The sequence below is a fragment of the Rhinopithecus bieti genome, unplaced genomic scaffold (genome assembly GCF_001698545.2).
Source record: "Rhinopithecus bieti isolate Rb0 unplaced genomic scaffold, ASM169854v2 scaffold_68304, whole genome shotgun sequence".
In the NCBI taxonomy this organism is placed as follows: domain Eukaryota; kingdom Metazoa; phylum Chordata; class Mammalia; order Primates; family Cercopithecidae; genus Rhinopithecus; species Rhinopithecus bieti.
This window is the reverse complement of record NW_016825417.1, coordinates 5,629-29,555: the sequence shown is the minus strand read 5'-3', so window position 1 is coordinate 29,555 and position 23,927 is coordinate 5,629. Positions and strand designations below refer to the sequence as shown.

Below are 23,927 nucleotides of genomic sequence, written 5' to 3'. Positions count from 1 at the left end.
GTGAGTCAACGCTGAAATCACACTGACTGATGAGCCATGATCACCTTACAGGTTTTCATGGAAATCAGTTACCAGTTGACAGATTTAAATGTGGAATAACACAGCCTTAACAAATCATAGAAGTGTGAATTGATTGAGTTTGCAGCATGCATAAAAAGCATTTTTTTAAAAATGGCTAACATGGGAAGATCACTTGAGGCTGTATATTTGAAGGCAGCCTGAGCAACACACTGACACACCTCATCTGAAAAAAAATTAAATGGATTAGGTGGGCATGGTCATGCCACTGCCCTCCACCGTCAGCAACAGAAAAACACCCTGAGAAAAAGACATGTGTAAATATAGACATAAAATTCTTTATTTCTGTCACAAAAAGTCTTTCTGAGACACACTCTGCACTAAGGGTGACGTGGGACTCTCTGTTCCCAACGTTTCTGGATGCACGAGAATGGTTGGGCAAGACACACGCACAGACACACACACACACACACAAACACACACACACACAAACACAGACACACACACACATACACACACAACAGCTCTCGCATCCCTTGCTTTCCACTACAAACACCCTGGAATTTGGGTGTGAGGACAGCAGGAAAACCCTGGTCGACCCTGCCTGTGCCTGACTCTACTATAAAGACACATGCACACGTACGTTTATCGCAGCACTATTCACAATAGCAAAGACTTGGAACCAACCCAAATGCCCCATCAATGATAGACTGGATAAAGAAAATGTGACACATATACACCATGGAATACTATGCAGCCATAAAAAAGGATGAGTTCATGTCCTTTTCAGGGACATGGATGAAGCTGGAAACCATCATTCTCAGCAAACTAACACAGGAACAGAAAACCAAACACTGCATGTTCTCACTCATAAGTGGTAGTCGAATAATGAGAACACGTGGACACAGGGAGGGGGATATCCCACACCGGGGCCTGTTGGGGGATGGGGGTCTAGGGGAGGGATAGCATTAGGAGAAATACCTAATGTAGATGACGGCTTGATGGGTGCAGCAAACCACCATGGCACGTGTATACCTGTGTAACAAACCTGCATGTTCTGCACACATATCCCAGAACTTAAAGTATAATAACAATTTTAAAAGAAAGAAAATGGTTCACAGCAAGGTGAGGTGGCTCAGACCTCAAATCTCAGTACGTTGGGTCATCGAGGCATGAGGATTGTTTCAGCCCCAGAGTTCAAGACCATCCTGGGCAACATAGGGAGACCCTGTCTTTACAAAAAACTTAAAAAGTATATACCCAGGCATGGTGGAACACGCATGTAATTCCAGCTACTTGTGAGGCTGAGATGGAGGGATTGCTTGAGTCTGGGAGGTCAAGGCTGCAGTGAGCTATGATTTCTCCACTGCACTACAGGCTGAGCAACACAGTGAGAGCCTGTCTCAAATGAGACGAAAAGAAAAGAAAGTGCTTCAGGGCCAGCTGCGATGGGTGATGAAGCTTCATTTCAAAGGTCAACCACTGCCATGGGACACTGATGCTATGGATGGTTCTGTAGCAGTCATGGCTCTGGGATCCTGGGACTGATGTCATTCCACTCGGCGAGAGCAGCCCTCTCCAGGTTGGGACACAGGAGGAAGGGGCCAGGCTAGATCAACAGGCTACCAGGGACACCTGTCTGCTATGGAATGGCAGATGGGATCAGGAGAAGGACAGCTGAAAGGAGGAGAAGGGAGACGCACTGCTCAGGCGAGGGGCCAGTCTCCTAAAAAGGGAAGTCATTGGCCTTAGTTCGTGTCATTGCTCTAGGCCCCCATGGAAGCACATGATGGTGCAAGAAGGAAATCAAGGCTGATGGTAGGGGGACAACAGCTTGCATCATGTCCCATCCTATGTGTTCAGTGGCCCTTGAGAGAAGCCCATGCCTTTGGGGGATCTAAAAGGTCATTTTCTGACACAACTCCATTCACCACCCATGGGGAGCAGGGATTTGAGATAGACTGAGGCCTCTGGGGAGAAAAGCCAGTAAGAGTTGTGAGGTCTTCTCATAAGATGCACTGCCTTACCTGTATGGTGAGTCTCACACTGTGTTCCTCATGTCCTATGTTGCTGTGTGCTCTGAGGTCATTCTTCTCAACCTCATGTCTGTCCTGGGAGGAGTGGATATATTTCAGACAGTCTTGCTACCTAAGGGATTTAATAAATTTTCTTGAAGTCCCCTAGGCTGGGCAGTAAATTCCCAGATCCTAGGACACGATTGTGGCCACACTACATGAGCTTCCCTGGGTGTGATTCCTGGAATCTGCATTTTTAACAGATCTTGGGTTCTAACTTTCATAGAAACTTGTCTGAGAGTGGCTAGAGCAGGGGAATAGTCTGCTTTCCCAGCTCCACAGCTTCTTTCTCCTTTGTGAAGGTATAGAAGGGACAGGTTTGTAGTATATAAAATTTTAAAAATTTATGCATGCCCTATTTCATAGTTAGTGCTTTTTGCATCCTGTCTATCTTTATCTTACATGATGCCGCAGGTTCCCTTACATTTTCCCCTACAAGTGTTGTAACATTAGCTTTCACATTGAGTTCTATGAAGCATTTTGAGTTAACTTTTGTGTATGGTGTGAGGCAATGGTTGAGGTTCATTTGTTTGCATGTCAATGTCCAACTCTTCCAGCACCACTCCTGGAATAAAACATCCTTCCCCACTTAATTATCTTGGCACTTTATGGAAAAATCCGTTTAACTTGAATGTATAGATCTAGCTTCCGACTGTTATGCCTTTTCTTCTGCCAATATCACAGTAAAAACTGTGATTAGCACAGTTGTCAAATGCATCTCGATATCAGGTAATGTGAGTCCTCCAATATTCTTTGTCCTTTATAAAATTGTTAGATTATTCTAGTCCCTTTGCTTTCCCATATAAATTTTGAAGTCAGCTTGTCATTTTATAGCAACAGGAGGCTGCAGGGATTTTGATTGGTTTACATTGAACATACAGATTATTTGGGAGTAACTGACATATTAATTCTGAGTCTTGCAATCCTTTAACGTGGCATGTCTCTGTATTTATTTCAACGAGGTTTCATATTTTTCTCAAATGTTTTTTAGGCTTCTGAGCACGGGTCTTACACATATTTTGTGAAATTTTACCACTACATATTTCGTGGGGGTTTTGCTGCTATATTAAGGGATATTGATTTTCAATTTTCAATTGTTTGTTGCTGCCATATAAAAATAACATTGACTTTTCATGCTCATCTTCTACCATGTTACTTTGCTAAACTCACATATGGGGAAATTCCATTTGGCTATAATGTAAATCTTTTTATATTGCTAGTTTTGAACTCTGGTTAATTGTTTTATACAGAGTTTGTGTCTGTTCGTGAGTTACATTGGTCTGTCATGTTATTTTCTCATAATGTTGTCTGGCTTCGATATCAGGCTGGTGCTTGCTCTGTAAAATGCTTTGGAAAGTGTGGCCTCTCCTCAATTATCTTGAAGTGTGTGGAGAATTGGCATTATTTCTTCCAGAAACATTTGGCGGAATTATCCAGTGAAGTCATCAGAAACATGAGGTTTAATTGAGAAATATCTTTACTGTATTTCTTTGTTGCTTTTAGTGAATCCAATTCCTTTAATTGATATATGGCTATATATGTCATTTATTTGTTTTTTTAACGTTGAATTTATATCATTTTTTTGTGGGTATTTAGTAGGTGTATATACCTGTGGGATACTTGACATGTTTTGATGTAGCTTGCAATTTGAAATGAGAACACAATGGAGATTGAGGTATTCCTCCTCTCAAGTATTTATCCACTGAGTTGCAAATAATCCAATTATACTGTTCACATTATTTTAAAATGTACAGTTACCCCCTTTTTTTCTTTTTATCACTTGTCCACTGTTTATTCATTGGAAGGAAGGCCCGGTCCTAGGTAGACTCAACCTCTCCTGAGGAACTGCGGAGCCAAAGGCAGGAGGCTTCCAGAATGCTTAGACTCTGATCCCCCTTACTATCACCCTGAGGCTTGTCTCACCAAAGCCTTCTTCTGTCCATAGTTGTCTCACTGGGTCTACAAGGGAATCCTCCCACAAGTCTGGGGTCCAGTGTGGTCACTCCTGATGGATGTCAAGAAGGGGAAGGCCAGGAACCTAGGGAAATACCTCGTTTGGCCCTACCACAACTGGCCAGAGCAGGACAAACATGCCATGCCGTGTGAGAAGCCCAGTTACCCAGATGGAAGGAAAGTCAGTCCTGGGGGGTGGTGGAAGGGGCCAGTCACAAATCCTGGACAGGTAGTGACCTGGGCTCCACAGGTGAGCTGAGCTCTCATGGCTTTCCCTGCCTTTGGAAACAAGGAGGAGCAGAAGTTTTCTGTGGAAAAAGCTTCCTTTCCTTCCAGAAGTGCTGTTTTATGGCAGCTGTTTTGGCAGTGAGTCTTGTGTCTGTGATGAGGCTGGGTCCTACTCTTGGCCATGCTCTACAGAAAATGATGGAGCAGGGCAAACTGTCCTCAATGAATGTACACCAGAATGGCCTAGACGTGAGCCACACCTTCAGAAACCATGCATGCTCCGAGAGCGCTACAGCATCAAGTAAGGCCTATGGACGGTCCCTAACTGAAGGGGATCAGGGAGGTCTCTGGGTCGAGGTACGGGTCTCTGAGAAGAGGGTGAGAGCCCAGCCTACTGCCTGGAGTTCTGGCCTTGGGAAAGGACTGCAGAGGGCCCAGGAATGGGGAGGCTTTCAGGGATGTCCAAGGGGCTCTGAACACCTCTGCTCCTTCCATGAGGGCAAGGAAACGTTGAGCACCCGGACTGCCACCTTAATGTGCTTCCCACAGCACTCAATTGATGGGGCAAGGATGCACAGGAGACCCGCCGCCCCCGGCCAGTGCAGTGACCCTGCTGCTCACAGTGCCTGGCTTCCCCACTGCAGGGTTCTGACTCCTCCAGAATGATCCTGCTCCTCTCCTCTGCACAGGAGGCAGAGGCACGTCCCTGCAGGGCACAGAAACCATGTCCTGCCAGAGAGGAGACATCCCACAGCAGGGACTCGGGCTCAGGGCCAGCATCGTGTGCAGACTGGGCCAGGAATGACCTTGGGAGAGAACATGGGAGCCCCTTCTTCCAGGGGCCACATTCGACTAAGATGAATTGACCCCCATGAGGATCTGCAGGATCTTGTCCGAGGCAGCCTCGTTGGGAAGGGCAGTCTGATCCTGTACAGAGTGGGCCCCCAGCACTACAGACTGAGACCCTAGTAGGCTCTCCTCACTCCACCAGCCGTCAGCCTTCATGGGGCAGGTCCTCCCATGCCTGCTGTCCCCACAGACCCCTTTTGGGCTCATCCTGAGGCTCTGGGACGTCTGCCTTCTGCAGAGTGAGCACATGCTCACAGCCAGGACACACGCGGCATTCAAAGGGCACAGAACCTTGTCCCCATGTGCCTGAGGGTGCTGGGGGAGCACAGAAGACACACCTCAACTGGCCTCAAGGCAGCACTTGCACTGCCCACGCGACCCTGTTTTTCCCTCTGTGCTCTGGCCCAGAGGGAAGGCCAAGGCAAGTCAGGCCTGCTGAGCTGCACAGGGCACCGTGAGTCCTTCTAGAAACTGAGCCCACCCCGGACACCACGCAGATGAAAGGCAGGAGTGCGGTGAGCACTCCGCTGCGTGGGCCTTCCCTGTGTCTGTGGCCTCCTGTGCACAGCTGGACCCCAGTGTTGTCCAAAAAGGGCCCAGCACTGCCCTGTGGGAGGTGCCCAGGACAGAAATGAGGTGAAGGCACAGACCGCTCCCAGGAGACCCCACCTGGCCTGATGTGCAACCCCATTCCTAGAACATCTCCTGAAGCTGTCCCTGTTTGACCCGTGGGAGTTCCTTCAGGTCATGCTGTCTCAGGCCTGGGCTCTTGAGGACCACGTGGTGCTCAGGCCCCCATGGCCAAGTTGAGAAGGACACACTGCGACCTGCATCCCACGTGGGCTCCAGCCTCCCGAGTCACCCTCTGAGGCATTAAATCATGGGGACTGCCCAGGACCCTCCATCCCTACTTCCCGGGCCTTCCTCCTTTTCCTCTTCCTTCTCAAAGAAGTTTCTGAAAACAGGCCGGTTGGGACCCAGGGCAGGTGGTAGACTCGCCTCAGTGACAAGGCAGGGGATGAGGGCAAGACCCCTCCAAGCCCCTCTCCCACACCCTTCCCCTCCTGGCCTAGAAGAACCCTGGGGGGCACTGGATGGCTCCATCCCATCTGTGTGAGCCTATACCCACAGCTGACAGCACCAACAGGGCCAGAGAACAGTAGGGGCGCCTCACTTACGAGCACCCCTCCGGGGGTGTCAGGAGAGCAAGCCTTGAGCCAGAGAGTGGAAAGAATCAGTGTCTCAGACCCAGAGAGGATTCAGGGAAATGGTGCAGTAGGCCCCCTGGTGTGGGAACTCATGGCATGGCATGGATTGTCCGGGATGCCAGAGGAGTCCAGTGTGCAGGAGCTATGGAGACAAATGCTCATCTTAGGTGGCAAGGGGGGCCAGGTGACAGGTAAGGCCTCTCCCAGCTGAGTTCTGGACCAGGGCTGAAGCCCAGACAGAGCAGCCCTGGGGTGAAGGTATGAGGCCTGGAGCCCCGAGCCAGCCTGAACCCTGGGGTCCATCTCAGGAGCAACCTGAGGTGCCCTGACAGCACCCATGCCCCAGGCTGCACACACCCCTCGCCCTGGGTTCAGCACCCTGAGGGTGTTTCCTCAATGTCACACCAGGTGGGCCACTAGAGACCCCAAAGCTCCAGGGGCCCAGGTGCATGAGGCCCAGCCATGCAAGGAACAAATGGGCTTGGCGGAGAAGTGGACCAAATCTGCTTTTCTTTCAGCCAAACCCGCAAAGATCCCTAGGAAGGTCCTGGGCCTGGAACGACTGTCCCTGGCACCCAGGCCTCGGCGGGCATTCCTCAGCATGGAGACCCTCCCTAAGGGGGATGGGCTGGCCCTCTGTGGTCTACCAGCCCGGGCCCAGAAATCCAGAAGCTGACCCTGAGGCCAAGGCCCAGCAGCATGAGGGGACTTCTGCAGAGCCCAGGGCAGCAGGACACTCTCTGGGGGCTCAGCCACCCAGAGTGCAGCAAGTCTGTTCCTATTTCAGGACAGACCCCGGGATTTTGGGCGATTTCTGTGTCGGTATTCTCTCCCAGAACTCCCCATGTACCTGGGCATCCAGGGCTCATGGTTTCTACAGTGCAGCTTTGAGCAGGCATGCTGAACTCCTATTCCTTCCTTCTGCCCTGGGCACCGCCAGGACCAGCGCACAGGCCCATCCCTGCCAACCCATCAGGACTCCAACAACCAGACCTTGCCCAGCCCACTAAAAACCCAGATGCATTTTGTGGTTGGAAAAAGTCAGAAAAGGTGACCTCAGCCCATGTAAGCAGGCTCCAAAGTGGGCACCAGAGCTGCAAGGAGAGAAGGAGCTCCTGGCAGCACTGGAATAAGCTCTGGCAGGATCCTAGAGTCTGAGGTTCTGTCCTCCTCCTTTTTTTCCCCCCCTTGAGTGCTTGGAATTGTCGCCATTTTACGTGGAGTCTGCATCCATGGACAATCAGTTTATTAGAGAACTTCTCAGCACCCACTTCTGTAGCCACCCTGTGGAAAGCTGGATGAAAGGCACACTGCTATCTCTGCACAACAGTGACCATCCGGATGTCACCAACAGTCAGACACAATTTCTTAAATCTGTCTGAGTAATGGTATCCGCCAGATCACCAACATACAGTATGGTGGCAGCCTTCTCTGTTGGTGAGTCAAGACGACGCATGGTTGAAGCCTGCTTTAGAAGCTTATCTGCTACAGGGTCACTGTTACCACAACATCGATCTTTAATATTCTGACCAGCAAGGGGGGTCATCCGGATCTGCAGGCTTCTCATGTCTTTGCAAACAGTCCTCTCCTTTCACCCAGAAAGAACAAATGTAACGCTTATTCCTCAGGCAGTACAGTGTGGTGCGGGCCAGTTTGAGCAGCATCTCACTACTGGATGCGACTTTCCCCTGCAGAACAACTGGCCGTATTCTACCAGGGTTAGAAATTCCTCTGTCCATATCTGCAGTTGCCTTTAAAGGCAAGTCTGTGTCATGAACCTGTATGGGCAGGGATACTCTAGGTCTAAGAGGCAGGTCTGACAGACATTTCCTGCAGGCTTGGCCCCCTTCAGTCTTCCTGGGATGCATGTGCTCCCCAGGGCACCAGTCAAGCACTGAATGGCCTGACACAGAGTTTACATTTTTTTCTCATAGTTCTCCTTGGTCATGTTTCTCTGAAACATGTCTGGCACAGAATGGAGAAATCGGCATCCTCCCAGTTTTGCCTATTTAAGGTGCTGGAACCCAGAGAGGTCACCATCTTGAGAGGGTCAGCAGGCAGCAGTAGATTTTCAGGTGGGAGAGAGGACCACCACAATCCCACCAGACCCAGCTCTCCTTCCTGGTGCTGTTCTTGAGGCCCTGGATAATTGCCTTTCACCACACATGAGTCATCTTTCTTGAGTCAAGGTGAACCTCACTTCCAAGGGATCCCTATTCTTGTAGGACACTCTGTGCTTCCTGGTCTCTCCGGGAGCTGGTTAAAACTCCATGCTTTTCCATTGGAATACTGAGATAGACAACCTTGAAGTGCAGTTTTTTTTTTACAAGGGTCTTTATTCAGCCATGACATTAATTTCCCACTTGGAAGGAGGACAATAGTCTTATTTTCATCAGTATGTGTAGTGCATGTTCGTGCACAGCATGAACCTTAGAGGAAGACTTCTACGTTGAGATGTGAAACGCATCAAGCACCTGTGTGGAGTGACTAAAGCTACTCTACCTCTACGAGTGTCAGTTTCCTCACCCGTAAAATGGGGATCACACAACGACTTCTTCAAGTTGTTGCCAGAGTTAAATTCACCAAGATATTTAAAAGTACCTAACTACAAGAGTCCACATCATTAACAAAATCACATCAGACTTCAATGCACACAAAAGGAATGAAGTACATGTGTCCAAAGACGAGATGAGCAGCTTTCTAAGCAGCCTGATGAGCATCAGAATGAGATCTATATTTAAGTAGAGTTCTTCACAGCTCCACTGAAGAGGACACACACGGGGGCTCCAAAAAGATAAGCACACGGCCATTGCACAGTCACTGCTGTGGTGTGGGTGGAATCCCTAAAGACCCTCTGAAAAGTTGTTACACAACAGGCTCTCAGGGAACGCTGGAACAAACCAGGCAACTCAGCAGATGCTACCAGGAATTGGGTGAGCAGAGAGGGGTCACGGCCCCAAATTTAAGCAGAAGACGCCAAACCACTAGGAGCTCCTGGCTCTGCAACAGCAGCTGTGGTGGCACCAGGGCCAATCTTCTGAGACAGCTGCTGTGGGATTGCTGAGAGCATGTGTTTTTGCAGCCACACATCCAAAAGCAGTGCACTTGAAAACGGATCAGAAAACTCTCCTCTCCATTCATCTTTGTTTTAAGATGACTGATTATGGATACCCTCACATAGCAACATCCCCACCAACACTTGTGGACAATCGTATTTAGAAAATCCCACCTAAAGAGAGAACAGTCAGGAGTAGGATGAGAATATTGAGGGATGGGAGAGAGATGTGGGTACTTCACCTCACAGACTCTGTTTGAAACAAGAGAAGAGCCACTGGGCTGTGGTCTCCCTATTCCTTATACTTCCTCATACTGCCACATTCGTAGATGCCACATGGTTTTTGTCCCTTTATTTACAAAGGTGTTGATGAGCCCAGGGGTAATTAACAGTGAAGGAGGAAAATTCTTCACAAAGTACAATAACAGAGTCTAATTTCAATGACCAGGCTTTTTAGGTTTTTTTTTTTTTTTTTTTTTCAGTATCCCACATTGAGGAATCACAAATGAAACCTGTTGGAATGTGTGATATGAACAAAGTCTTATTTTCCTGTAGGTTAACAACTTGACTTTTATGATTAAGGCATAAATGCATTAAAGCTGGTTCCATCCCAGAATCAAAGGAACAGTCTCTGAGGACATACGGAATTTAGGGGCATCAATTATTAAGAGGTTACACGAAACTGGAAGTGCTCCCAGAAGTTTTCATTTTCTAGACAGAAAAATTTAACAGATCAGCCCCACCGAGTAAAGGTACCTCCCTGGCTGCCGTGGGTGATGAGCTTTTCATTCAAAGCAGAGACACAAAGCCTGAGGTGTCTCAAAGGCACCCCAAGTGTTCCACACCTTGAAAGTCACTATCACAAAGCTGGAACACCATCTGTTCCTGAAGGATCAGGTCATGACCTGCGTCTTTGAGACACTGGGCAGTCAGGCCTCAGTTGAGATGAAGCCAGTGATTTCAAGTGTAAAGTGTAAAATGCCCAAAACCTCATCTTTAGGTAGCTATTTGGAGCCCTGTCCACTTAAATGGGTTGGCGAACATGGCCCACCAGACAGACACACACCTGAGCACTGGGGTTTTCTCCTCTGTTCTTAGCATCCCCTGAGTAAACCGGTAATTACCCTCCCTCATGCCTCAGCGTTCACATCCTTGAAAAGGGTGATGGTGAGAGTGACCTTTCCAGGAAAGCAGAGCACATGTCAACACCTGCTAAGCTCTGAATTGGTGATCATTCCATGAGCACTTGAGAAGAGTGTGCATTCTGCTGTTGCTCTATGAATATCAATTAGGCCATGTGGTTTGATAGTGTTGTTCAAGCCTTCTGCATTTATGTATCCTGATTTTTTGTACACTTTTTCTACCAAATTCTCAGAGTGATGTTGAAGTCTTCTACTAAATGCACATGTGTTTATTTCTTCTTTGTAATGTATCAGTTTTCCCTCAAGTATTTTGAAGGTGCCTACATATTCATGGTGTTTCTGTGTTCTGAATCAATGCACCTCTCTGTGATTATGATGTAATGTCCCCACTTTGTCAAACCTTATAATAATCTCTGCTACAAAGTGTGCTTTGTGAGGTATTAATTTGACACTTCGAGTTTCTGTAATTCATATTTGCAGGAAATATCTTCTTCCATCCGTTATTTGTAATTTATTTATTTTAGAGTGGGGCTCTTATTTTCAAGATACAGATTACTGATAAATAGACTGTGAAAATCAAGATCCTATTGCAACTGTGCAACAACAATAAAAACACCAAAAAATTAGATGCAGAGGTTAATATACAACTAAAATGTTACACAGAAATCCACAGAATACTTTATTAGGTTCTTCAAAAGAACCTCCATCAAACTCTTTGATAGCCAGAAAGATATCTTGACATTATAAGTGGTATATCCTATATGAACAAAGACTAAATTGTTGTATTGCCCTTTTTCTTGCAGCGCTACAGTGTGCTCTTAATAATGATAAATTTTCCTTCACTAATCATTATGTGTCGTTTTGGCATAAAATATATTTTGAAAATAACTAGCGTCAAAAGCACGGTTGATCTCACACAGCTCTCTTAGTCTCTCCGCTCTGGGATTCAATTTGTCCCTCTGGTATATTGATGGAGGAACCTAAATACATACATATCGAGTTCTATATATATCTAATTTTAACTTATATAAACTACTATATACAAGAGTGGATTAAGGCGTTGCCGTTTTATCTAAACGATATACTAATATACTATCCAACCTATAGCATTAATGGCGAGAGGAATATTTGTGTCTCCTGCACTTTTCTATTCTTTTTCTTCCTAGACACAACCAGTGTTGTGTTTGTCCATCAGTTGGGCTTTTAATCCAGTGGAAAGTTGCCTTCTGGAGTATTACATTGGAGATTTAGTTGGTCAAGCAGGTTTGAATCTGCTTCAGAAACAACAGCCAGAATAACTTGTTGAAGGGCTGTAACATGCTATGATTGATTAAAATCCTCCTGATTTAAATGTTATCTCTTTCATACAAGTTTCTAAAGTGACTTCCATCAGATAGCTGGTTTGGCTAGGGACAAGAAACGGTATTGTCCCAGCCCCTTATTTTTCTCAACGTCTCTTTCTTTCTTCTTTTTCTTTCCGTCTTTCCTTACCTACGCTGTTTTCATAGCTTACCTCCCTCCTCATCTCCCCTTCCTGCCTTCGCTGCTTCCTCTCTCCCTCCCTTTCTCCTCCTTACTTCTTTCCACCCTACCCTCACTCAGCTCACATTGTCCTTATTTTCGCCTTCTTTCCTCCACCTCCCTTCATGCTCATTCCTTCCTATCTTTCCTTCTTTTTATACAAAAGAAATGAACTGTATTTTTGAATTTGGAAAGATCAGAAGAGTTCATGATTTTTTGCGAGTTTCCTTTTAATTTTAGTTTAGGCTCGGGAAGCTGCTTGTGGCAGGTTTGTAATTAGTTATACCTCATTCATAGGGGGTTTGTTTGTACAGATTATTGTCATCACCCAGGTATTAAGGCCAGTGCCATTAGTTAGTTTTGTTCATTCGCCTCATCCCTCCTCCTAGCCTCTAACCACTCTGATAGGTCCCAGCATGGTTGGCCCTGCCTGGGTGTTCATGTGTTCTCAGCTAATATGCTCTTCTCATTTAATAAATGACTTCATGTGGAATTCAGGTTTTCTGTTCCTACATTAGTTTACTAGGTAATGGCCTTCCAGCTCCATCCCGTTGTTCCTGAAGAACATTATCTCATATCTCACTACTGTTTTATGGCGCATAGTACTTCCATTGTGTAATATATTTCCACTATTTTAAAAAGTGCAGTCTATAATTGATAGGCATTTAGGCTTGATTTCATCATTCTTTTGCTATTGTAAGTAGTGCTGCCAATGACATAGATGGCATTGGGTCTTTATAATAGAAGGAATTATGTACCTCTCGGTACCACGCCCGCAAGGGATGTCCTCAAGCAGCGCCAAATTGTTTTTCTTTTCTTAGTCCGTGAGGAATTGCACACTCCCTTTCCACAATGGTTGAACAATTTATCACTACCAACACAAGTGTACACAACAAATACTACAAAAACTACAAACAAGCAAAACTGTTATTTTTTAGTATTGCTTTTAACATAAACAACAACACAACAATATATACACGAGAGATACTCTTATCTAGTTCTCTGGATATACTGCCCGTCGAATTCTTCCCAACAAATGTTACAACAGAGGGTGTCCCAATGTGGGTGTCCGATTAACCTGCTCTCAAATCACACAAAACACACAATAACTATATTGATATTATAAGACACACAACACACATGTTTCTCTCTTACGATTACCCCCTCAAAGTGATTTCATGACATCTATAAAAACCAACATAAGCACCTGACCCAGGTAGAGTGTAGATTTTATAAAGCATTTTCATAATGATTATTACCCTGCCTGCAGGAGGCATCCCTCCTCAGAGGGACTAGTCACTCTTTTGTATCGGTTCCCATGGCTGCCTTGTTACCTCAGGACTCTCATGACCTAAAACAAAGCAAAACAAAAGATAACATTATAGATTATTAGGCCTTTTCCCATTTTCAGGGCTACAGTGACTTTCTCTTGAGGCTTTCTAAATCTTACCTGGTGGTGGAATTCTCCTGTGTTAATATTTTGAGTACTGGTACAAAAATACAGCATTTAAATATGTGAAGTAAAACTTAATCCAGGGGCTAGCTGACTATGGTTTGAGATCTAAATACAGCCCATGACTTGTTTTGCATAGTCATTGAGATAAGATTTTTTTTCCATTTAAAAGTATTATTTCTAAAAAACACAACAATACGCCACAGAAACTACATGACACACAAAGACTGACATAATTACGATCAGATCTGTTAAAGCAAAATTTGGTGACATATTTAATCAAATACCTGTTATTCTGCTTCGCATTGTCACATACATCTTTTCATCCATTAATTACTTTATTTACACACGGATTGAAAATATGGATGTTACTCTATCCCCTCAAGAAAGCATCCAGCTTTATGATACCATGGTCTCAGTCTGGGAAGCTTGTCCCAGGGATCAGGTCAATATACGAACATATATTTGAGGTAGGAGACTGGCAGGACTTGTTTTCTGGTCAGAACTGAGCCTACAGCCTACAATCAGAATCTATGGCTATTTCTGAAACATACACTGTCTGAACGACCTACAGGTATACTCAGGGAAATCAGTTACCAGTCCAGAGATTTAAATGTGAAATAACACAACCTAAAAGAAAAAAGTGCAGATCTTTATGGTATTCAGAAGAATTATTTATTCTATTACATTTATTGGAAGCATTTATAAAACTGGCCAAGGTGGAAGGATGGTTTGAGCCCAGGAAATTGAGACCAGCGTGGGCAACACAGTGAGACCACTATCTAAAAAATGATTAAACCAATTACCCAGATATGGTGTCTGCACCTGTAGTAGCAGGGACTGGGGAGGCTACATCGGGAGGATTGTTTGAGCCCAAAAGATGGAGGCTTCAGTGAGGTGTGGTCATGCCACTGCCCTCCAGCCTGAGCAACAGAGCCACACTCTGTCTGGAAAATAAAATAAAAAAGGATTTATAAATAAGGATATGAAAATAATTCATTTCTTCCACAAAAGGTCTTTCTGAGACACATCCTCCAGTAAGGGACTGTCTGTTCCCAACGTTTCTGAATGCGTGAGATTGGACAAAGAGAAACGAAAGCTCTCAAGTCCCTTTTTTCTACTACAAACGCCCTGGGGATGCGGGACGGGGGACAGCGGAAAACCCTACCTTGTCCTGCAAAGTCCCTGGCTCAATGTGCATGTCCCTTTCTATGAAAGTTCCTTGCTGCCCGTGCGCCTTATTCTCTGCCTTCCGTCCCTGCACAGCTGTGAAAGGAGAGGTGGTGACTTCCTTCTTTCGTGCTGACTACGACTTAGCCAGTAGGTCTGCAGATCAGTCCTCCCAGAAGCTGAAGTGTGAGTGAGTGTGAGGGGAAGCGGACGGGCTTCCTGTGCGTTGTGCCACTTGGTCCATGGCCTCTGAGGTCGTCGTCTTTCTACTAAACCTCAGCGATACCGCCATGGCCTTGCTGTTGTGGGGGTCCTGGGCCTGGGAAGAAGGAGGGCCACAGAGGACAGCGGAGGAGGGTCAGGTGAACATGGAGTGAGGTTTTTGTTTGCTTGTTTTGTCTGTCTGCTTGTTTGTTTGTTTTCACAGAGTCTTGCTCTGTCACCAGGCTGGAGGGCAGTGGCGCAATCTTGGTTCACTGCAACCTCCGCCTCCCGGGTTCCAGCGATTCTCCTGCCTCAGCCTTCTGAGTAGCGGGGAGTACAGGCCCCTGTAACCACACCCAGCTAATTTTTGTATTTTCAGTAGAGATGGGGTTTCACCATGTTGACCAGGATGGTCTCAATCTCTTGGCCTCATGATCCACCCGCCTTGGCCCCCCAAAGTCCTAGGATTACAGGGGTGAGCCACTGCGCCCGGCCATGGGGTGAGTTTAGAAAGCTGCCATTATTTGAGGTATTTGAGTCCTGGGTCGGGGGCAACCCACACACAGAGAGGAGTGATTCCAAAGTCATTAATGGGGACCTAAGAAGGAGCACAGGACAGGGCCAGGCGGGATAAGGAGGGGCACCACAGCCCTTAAGGCAAGAGGGGACCTCACTGCGCATGCTCCTTTAGTGCTCGCCTCCGTGCGCATGTTCACTGGGCGTCCTCCCATCAGCCCCTTTGCCAGTGTGGGGAACGCGGTGGAGCTGTGAGCGGGCAACTGGGGTCCGTGAGGTCTGGATTCTTTCTCTCCTACTGAGACACAGCGGGTAGGTTCACAGGCCGATCCAACTGGGAGTTGAAGTGTGAGTGAGAGTGAGGAGGAACCAGCGGGCTTCCGGAGGGTCGCATGTTTGGTGACTCAGGGTGAGAAGGGCCTCGAAGTTGTCGTCCCTTTCATGCCGCGCTGCACCCATTGTCTTGTCACGGCCATAACTAGGGAGGAAGGAAGGCTGAGGAGTGGAGGGGCTCAGGTGAAGCTGGGGCGATGCTGGGGTGCTGGTGGAGGTATCCGAGTCCCAGATGAACCTGTAACCCCGACAGAAGATTCCAGACTCCCCAGATGGGACCAGGGGAGGGATGGCATGAGCGGTATGGAAGGGTCCTGGAGACCCGGAACGCTGCGGGCTAGTGACTGCAGCCCCGAGGTCTGTAGAGTGCCTGGTACTGGTGTCCTTTGAGGAGTGCCCACTACTTTGTAGCAAATTCTCAACTCCACTGTGGAGATTCCAATGGGTGGGGCTCTGAGTTCCTAAAAAAGTGATTTGGGTCGGGGGCGGACGAGAGGCCTAGCAAATCATTATGTGACAAAATTCGCCATCACTTCAATTTTAATTCTCTAGCTGTAATTTCCTACTTGTCTCCCTGATGGAGTGTCCAGTTGCGAAACCAACCCCATGGGAAATACCCTGTGTTTTCTGCCGGGAGCCTTAAGACATTGCTCCGCTAGCTAGACCTACTTAAGTGGCTTTGCAAGCATTCGTTTCAAAAGTTGCACACACTCATACTTGCCCCGGGATTTTCAGAGTATTTCTAAATTAAAAAAAAAAAAAAATGACCAAGTTAACATTTGACCATGAAAGTGGTCGAATCTAGTTGTCCTGTAAAGTGTATTTTGCCAATCACAGTATTCTGCTTGGAGAGTGAAATACGTGTTGATGAGGAAGATCAACGTATAGGCCTATACCAAGAAGAAGTTCACAACCTCCTGAGTTCATTGTGCCTCTGCTTATGAATGTCTTAACATTCGATGTTTTCTCTTAGCAGAAAGTTATTTCTCTGGTAGTGTTGTTGGACTATCAGAATGGTAGTCCATTGTTTATGGCCTCCCATTCATAATTGTCTCCCATGTTGACAAAAAATGATCATGGCATCCCATGAAGGAAAGATTAGTCCAGAGGATGATATTTGGGTTTTGTGTGGATGGATGATCGTGTGTGCCCAGATTTTGTCCACAACTTCCTCCTCATGTTTATTCAGAACAGATTACACTCATTCATCCCAACATAGACTAAAACGGCTTCCAAAGTCCTTGAGGGTATCTATCTTTGAGTAACTTCTCTGAGGAAAGAATAATGTTATGAAGAATAGGTATATGGGGTAGTGTTGGAGGAATGCCTCTAGATGTACTTATGATAAGAAGTATCTATGTATTCTGTATATTTATATTATTGACATGTATTAATAGCAAAACTTTTTATCTGCACATACACACACGGACACACACACACACACAGAGCCAGTCCCAGGAGCCCAGTAATGGAGAGCCCCAAGAAGAGGAACCAGCAGCTGAAAGTCGGGATCCTACACCTGTTCAGGAGACAGAAGAAGATCAGGATAGAGCTGAAATCCAAGGTGCTGGGAAAGGAAAGAAAGCATGTCTATGGGGCGGGAAAAGGTCAATGTGTGCGTCATGGTCTATTCCATGAGCAGTAACAGGAGGAAGGAGAACAATAAGAAAAGATACCAAACATTTGCCCAATGTTGGCAGGAAAGGGGAGAGTATAGTTTGCAGTTTCATGCTGTCCCTGGATATAAGGAATCTTATTTTATTCTTCGAGATGGATTTTGTGTGCTTGAAAATACAGTCCTTACTAAGTCACTTGAAAACAGTTAATTTGGTGTATAAAAATGTACATTATTTCACCAGTTTAATTTGATCCTCTTAGAATGTTGGTGTATGATCTTCTCAGCCATGGTCTCCACAGTATTATAAGCACCCGTTAAATGTGTGTAGAGTGCAAAGTCACCCGAACTTATAACACCATGAAAAAGGCCCCTTTGCAAAGGGATGTTAGCCCCATTGTATAAATAAGAAAACCGAGGCTCAGAGATAGAGGCTTGCAAAGAACACTTGACTCATGGAGAAGGAATTCATATTATGTTCAAAGATTTGTGTTCTTCCTACAATCCATGTTGTAATAATAAAAAGTGAGCAGTTTGCCTAAGAGGTATAGCACTCGATTGTGTCTGTACTGTAAGGTACTTCAGTATTGGCTCAGGACAAAACAGTTCAGTGAAGCAGGATAGCAACTCCAGAAAAGAGCTCAATGAATGATAGCCACTGTTTCCTTTGATCGGTGTTTTTGACTGTATGTTGGATGAAAGTTGGATAATTCAGGACACTGGTATACAGGGAGCTATATTAGTGTGATTTTAAGGGGGTTTTAACAGTTGTTTAAATACATTCATAATTACAAAAGTCAAAATAGGGTAAGATTATCCTGAAACAGAAAATGTATCCTCAACAGGTAGCATTTTCAAGCTAAACATTGACTGAATTTGGGCCTACTTTCCGTAGTCGCACTGCAAGACAGTGATTTTTCTGTTACTTTTGGTACATTGTTCTAAATGGGATTCATTTATGTAAAGTTACATATAAGGTTCTTGGTCCTAAGCATACCACAACGTTGACTAACTACCCAAACAATTTCCAAGTTACCTCAACAAGGGATGGGTGTCACAACTGTAGAATTTGTCAGAGGCCCGCCAAAACATTGATCTAATTCTTCGGAAAATTACATTTCACTTATGATTAAAGTGCCATTCATGTGGCTGACTTCAGATTTCATAGATAGTTGATACTTGCTGTTCATAATACACAATGGTAAAGTGTGGGAAATTTACATGTAGTGTGAGTTATTCTTAGATTGTAATTCAAAATAAGACATTGGGCCAGGAGTTCACGACTGTAATCCCAAAATTTTGGGAGGCTGAGTTGGGCAAATCCCTTGATCCCAGGAGTTGAAGACCAGCCTGGGCAACATTGAGAAGTCCTGCCTCAAACAAAACAAACAAACAGAAATTACTCTTGGCGGTGGGGTGCACCCATATGCTTAGCTACTGCGGAGGCTGAGACAGGAGGTTCTGCTGAGCCTGAGAGGTTGGGCTCACACTGGGCCTTGACTGTGCCACAGCACTCCAGCCTGGATGAAAGAGTGAGACCCTGACTCAGAAAACAATAAAATATCATAAAACATCATAAAACAGGGAAACAAAGGTGTATCATCTTTGCACGACATTCATTACCACGCTAACTGACAGAGTTTTCTTCCTTTTATTTTCTTTCTTTCTTTCTTTTTCTTTTTAATGTGGCAGCGTGTCATCTGTCACCCAGTCTGGATTGCTGTGGCATGGTCTTGACTCACTGCCACCTCCAGCTCTTGGGTTCAGGTGACATCGGCCTCCCAAAGTGCTGAGATTACAGGCATATGCCACTACGCCCGGCTCAGGCTTTATTTCATAATGCTAAGGAAAAGAATATCATCATTTTCTTATTTATATTTCATGTCGGAATGCTTAAATCGATATCCTTTGTATTTTGAAGTGCGTGACATGGAAGGTGATCTGCAAGAGCTGCGTCAGTCAAAGACCAGGGTTAAATCTGGATTTGGGTGCTGGCGTCAAGGTGAAGATTATACCCAAAGGAGAACACTGTAAAATGCCAGAAGCAGGTATGTTATCCAACAAGATGCAAAGTTATGTGCGTTCTCATTTATAGAATATTATACTTTTGATATTAGAGGGATAACATTACTGCTATTTTCAAAACACAGTGCAAATTCAAACTTCCTTTGAAACGCCGTTTAGACCCAAATGCCAGATGGCAAGACTTAAACACCATGAGATACAGAAACAAATTGGGTCAAAGCCATATTGAATCATCAAACGTGGCAACATTTTCTTAGTGTGGTGTGTAACCCACAGCTAACATTTTCAGATTCTTTTCTAATTTCTGCTTTCAGCAAATACATAATGCATTTGTAATAAGAGTTTGTGTGAAGTATGCTGAGCCCTGAAGCAGATTCTAGTACCAGCTCTACCATAATTTGTGAGACTCTGGATGAATTGTATAAATTCCACATGCATCCTTGCTCTCATTGAAAAGAGTGGATTCACATCAGATAGATTAAAATCCATTTCATTGCTGATTTCCACATGCTCTGGTTCTGTTGGATAGAAGACCAGGATATTCTGATTTTCATGATTTGTTTTTCGTAACAGTCAGCATCCGTCCAATTATAATGTCTGAGTTGAGATTTCATGGTACCTAAGAAAATGAGTGGGCACTCTGCTTGATGTTTGTTTTCCTGTATGGAGCCCTGTGTGAGTGTTCTTGGATTTTGTCAAATTCTGAATTCTCTGGCTCTTAAAGAATAATTGTGTTTTAAAGCCTTCCCTCAGTGAAGCCTTGAATGACTGAATGATAAAATGGCAAGAGATCATCAGGTTTCTGTGGCCAGTGAAGTAGGGAGAATGCATGTAGGTCAGTGATGCTCAAGGTGGGTGTAAGATGCTTCTGCTAAGCGTGCCCCCTGCCCTCCTGTCAGTCTTCATGAGCTACTTCGTGTAATTAAGTTGAAGACTCATATAGTAGAATCACCTCTAACCATAGCATAAGTTACATATTACAGGTTTCTGCCTTGAGACATGAGACGCTAGGGTTTGAAGTTCAACAACAGCAGGGTGCTAAATCCGGAGTGGTTGACGTAATTGTGTTTTACACGTATTTTCCAAATTGGTGACTGTTAATTACAATAACTCTTGAAGTTAAAGGAAGCACCCTATGTTTAAGGGAGAAATTACCTAAATGTTTTTACTCTACTCTGCTGAACCATTCCATTACACTATTTACATTAAAAGATAGTTCTCAGACTTTTTCCAGGAGCCCATTGAACAAGCCTCAGTTGTATTCTTAGGGAGATCATAGCTTTAAATGCACGTCTTATTAAAATAAACAGCACATTCCATGATAAAGGAAAAGAATACTATGAAATAACGATGAAAGAGCCACAGAATAAACTTAAAGGAAAAAGAAAGAGGTAGTGCATAAAAGACAGGTACGAATCATTAGTAAAAGGAAAAGCAGTTGAAATGTCATAAATTTAAAAGATTGGTGTTTTGAAATTTAGCTATAAATAGAGTATTCGGTCGTTTACACAATCTTGAAGAAAATGGAAAAAGCACGACATGGAATATGAACAAGACAGAGTGATTTAATATAGGGCTTTATTGAAAGTGACTACAATCTTGAACGCTAATATTTTCAGAGCACGGATGAAATGGTTGATAAGCTAGGAAGNTCATAACAGTCAGCTTCAGTCCAATTACAATGTCTGAGTTGAGATTTCGTGATTCCTAAGAAAATGAGTGGGCACTCTGCTTGATGTTTGTTTTCCTGTATGGAGCCCTGTATGAGTGTTCTTGGACTTTGTCAAATTCTGAATTCTCTGGCTCTTAAAGAATAATTGCATTTTAAAGCCTTCCCGCAGTGAAGCCTTGAATGACCTAATGATAAAATGACAAGAGATCATCAGGTTTCTGTGGCCAGTGTAGTAGGGAGAATGCATGTAGGTCAGTGATGCTCAAGGTGGGTGTAAGATGCTTCTGCTAAGCGTGCCCCCTGCCCTCCTGTCAGTCTTCATGAGCTACTTCGTGTAATTAAGTTGAAGACTCATATAGTAGAGTCAGCTCTAACCATAGTATAGGTTACATATTACAGGTTTCTGCCTTGAGACATTAGACAATAGGGTTTGAACTTCAACAACACCACGGTGCTACTTCCTGAGTAGTTGACAGAAGTCTGTTTTACACATATTTTCCAAATTGGTGACTGTTAATTACAATACCTCTTGAAGTTAAAGGAAGCACCCTATGTTTAAGGGAGAAATTACCTACATGTTTTTACTCTACTCTGCTGAACCATTCCCTTACACTATTTACATTAAAAGATAGTTCTCAGACTTTTTCCAGGAGCCCATTGAACAAGCCTCAGTTGTATTCTTAGGGAGATCATAGCTTTAAACGCGTGTCTTATTAAAATAAACAGCATTTTACATGATAAAGGAAAAGAATACTATGAAATAACAATAAAAGAGCCAAAGAATAAACTTAAAGGAAAAAGAAAGAGGTAATGAATAAAAGACAGATACGAATCATTAGTAAAAGGAAAAGTAGTTTAAATGTCATAAATTTAAAAGATATTGTTTTGAAAATTAGCTATAAATAGAGTATTCAGTCGTTTACACAATCATGAAGAAAATGGAAAAAGCACGACATGGAATATGAACAAGACAGAGTGATTTAATATAGGGCTTTATTGAAAGCGAATACAACCTTGATCAGAGCGTGGATAAAATGGTTGATAAGCTAGGAAAGCATACATTATTTATTTCTCTAATGCCTGATTATCTAAGCATCACAAAACCTGTGAAAGAAACTGTGAAATTTTCCAGTTGTCCCTCAAAAACATTTACTTTTAGAAATAAATTTTGGGTTTTTCAGCTGTCCTACTCTTGTTTTCCATTTCCGTATCCTTCCATTTTTTCATGTGTGACATTGTCCATAATGCTATCACATACTGATGAAAAAACTGATAGTGATAGCTTAAGAGTAATGCGGCCATATACTTAAGTATACAAAAGGGAATACTTTCAAGTGTAAAAAGAGGCATGATTCACATTGACATCACGGTAGGAGAAAACTGGGTACAAACGGTTACTGTACCTTACAAACCACAGAAGGGTGAACGAGCCCAAATAAATGTTTTTGCCCTTCTGCACAATAGAGTAAAAACAAATGCAATGCTGGCCTTTCTATTCACTTCACTTACACAGTTCCTAAGGTGATGTTAACCGTTTTCTTTCAAGATAGTATTCAGACCATTTCCAGGAGCCCATTTGGCATCCAGACCGCAGATTCAAGCCACAACATTAAAAAAGTGTTTGCCAAAAATTATACATTTTTCATGAATTCCTTTTTTGTTTCTTAGGATTTTTGTGTGGCGCTAGTATTTTGAGTAAAACTATGCACAATGTTTGCTTTCTACTTTAAACCTGTCTTTAGTGGGTTCACTTCATTTAATGTGTTTGGACCTCGGACTGTCTTGCTTTCCTTGTAGCACTAGAAAGCAGAGTGTGTTTGAAAAATATCATTTAATGCATCCGCTTGGACGGCTATTGTCCAAGTCTCTACAGAGGTCTACCTGAATGTAAGCAAAAGGGTGACTCTTAGGCTTCTGCTTTTGTCCATTGTAGAAAATTAAAACTCTGGTGTCTTTTCCGTATCCTTAATGTCATCTAAACACAGTTCTGCTAGTAATGTTCCCACCCGTTATGTTTCTGTTAGAGGTGAAGGGCAACCACAAGTTTAAATGAAGACAAGCTGAAACAACGCAAACTGGTTTTATATTAGATATTTGATTTAAACTATCTCAATAAAGTTTTGCAGCTTTCACCAAAGAAGGCCTGCTCATCTTTTGTTCACTTCCTTCCCAGGTATTTGATAATATTGAAAATCGTGGCTGGGTGCGGTTTCCCACGCCTGTAATTCCAGCACTTTGGGATGCTGAGGCAGGAGGATTGCTTGAGCTCAGGAGTTTGAGACCACATGGGGCAACAGAACAAGACTCTCTACAAAAATAAAAGAGTGAATGCATAATGTATGCATATTCTGTGTAGCTGTCTTCCCAGTTACTCTAGAGCCAAAGGGTGGAGGATGCCTTGAGCCCAGGAGGTCCAGGAAGAGGTTATTATTATTTTTTTTTTGAGATAGAGACTCTATTTTTAAAAAGTTAAGTATCATTTTTGAAATTTTATATTCTGATTGAGCTGGTGTGTACAGGGGTGATATTATGAAATACATATTTGGTCCTAGACCCTGCTTCCTGGCAGACAACTCCTACAATTTTTAGAATCTCCACAAAGTGGTTTCTTTTTGTATGCTAGTGAGTTGCTGGCAGGACCTAGGTAGCTCTAGGCTGGGGAATAAGAGTGTTGGGACTTTCAGCCCCCCGCTCAACCTTCAGGAAGGGAGAGGGGCAGAAGGTTAAGTTGATCCCCAAAGGCAGGACAACAGTTTAATCAGTCACACTTACATAATGAAAACCTTCATCAAAATCAAAAGGACAGAATTCAGAGAGCTTCTGGCTAGCTGAACATATGGAGGGCAGCATGCCCCTAGTGGGCACAGAAGCCCCCTGCCCCTTCCGTCAT

General features: G+C 44.3%; 1 protein-coding gene across 1 annotated transcript; it reads left to right on the top strand.

Annotated features, from left to right (window-relative positions):
• The first annotated feature begins 15,630 nt into the window (after window positions 1-15,630).
• LOC108522669 (X antigen family member 1) lies at window positions 15,631-23,174 on the top strand. The gene is made up of 4 exons (XM_017863041.1): window positions 15,631-15,704; window positions 17,172-17,289; window positions 19,262-19,388; window positions 23,064-23,174. The coding sequence occupies exons 2-4, from the start codon at window positions 17,194-17,196 to the stop codon at window positions 23,084-23,086; spliced, it is 246 nt and encodes an 81-aa protein (XP_017718530.1). The 5' UTR covers window positions 15,631-15,704; window positions 17,172-17,193; the 3' UTR covers window positions 23,087-23,174.
• Window positions 23,175-23,927: the final 753 nt, after the last annotated feature.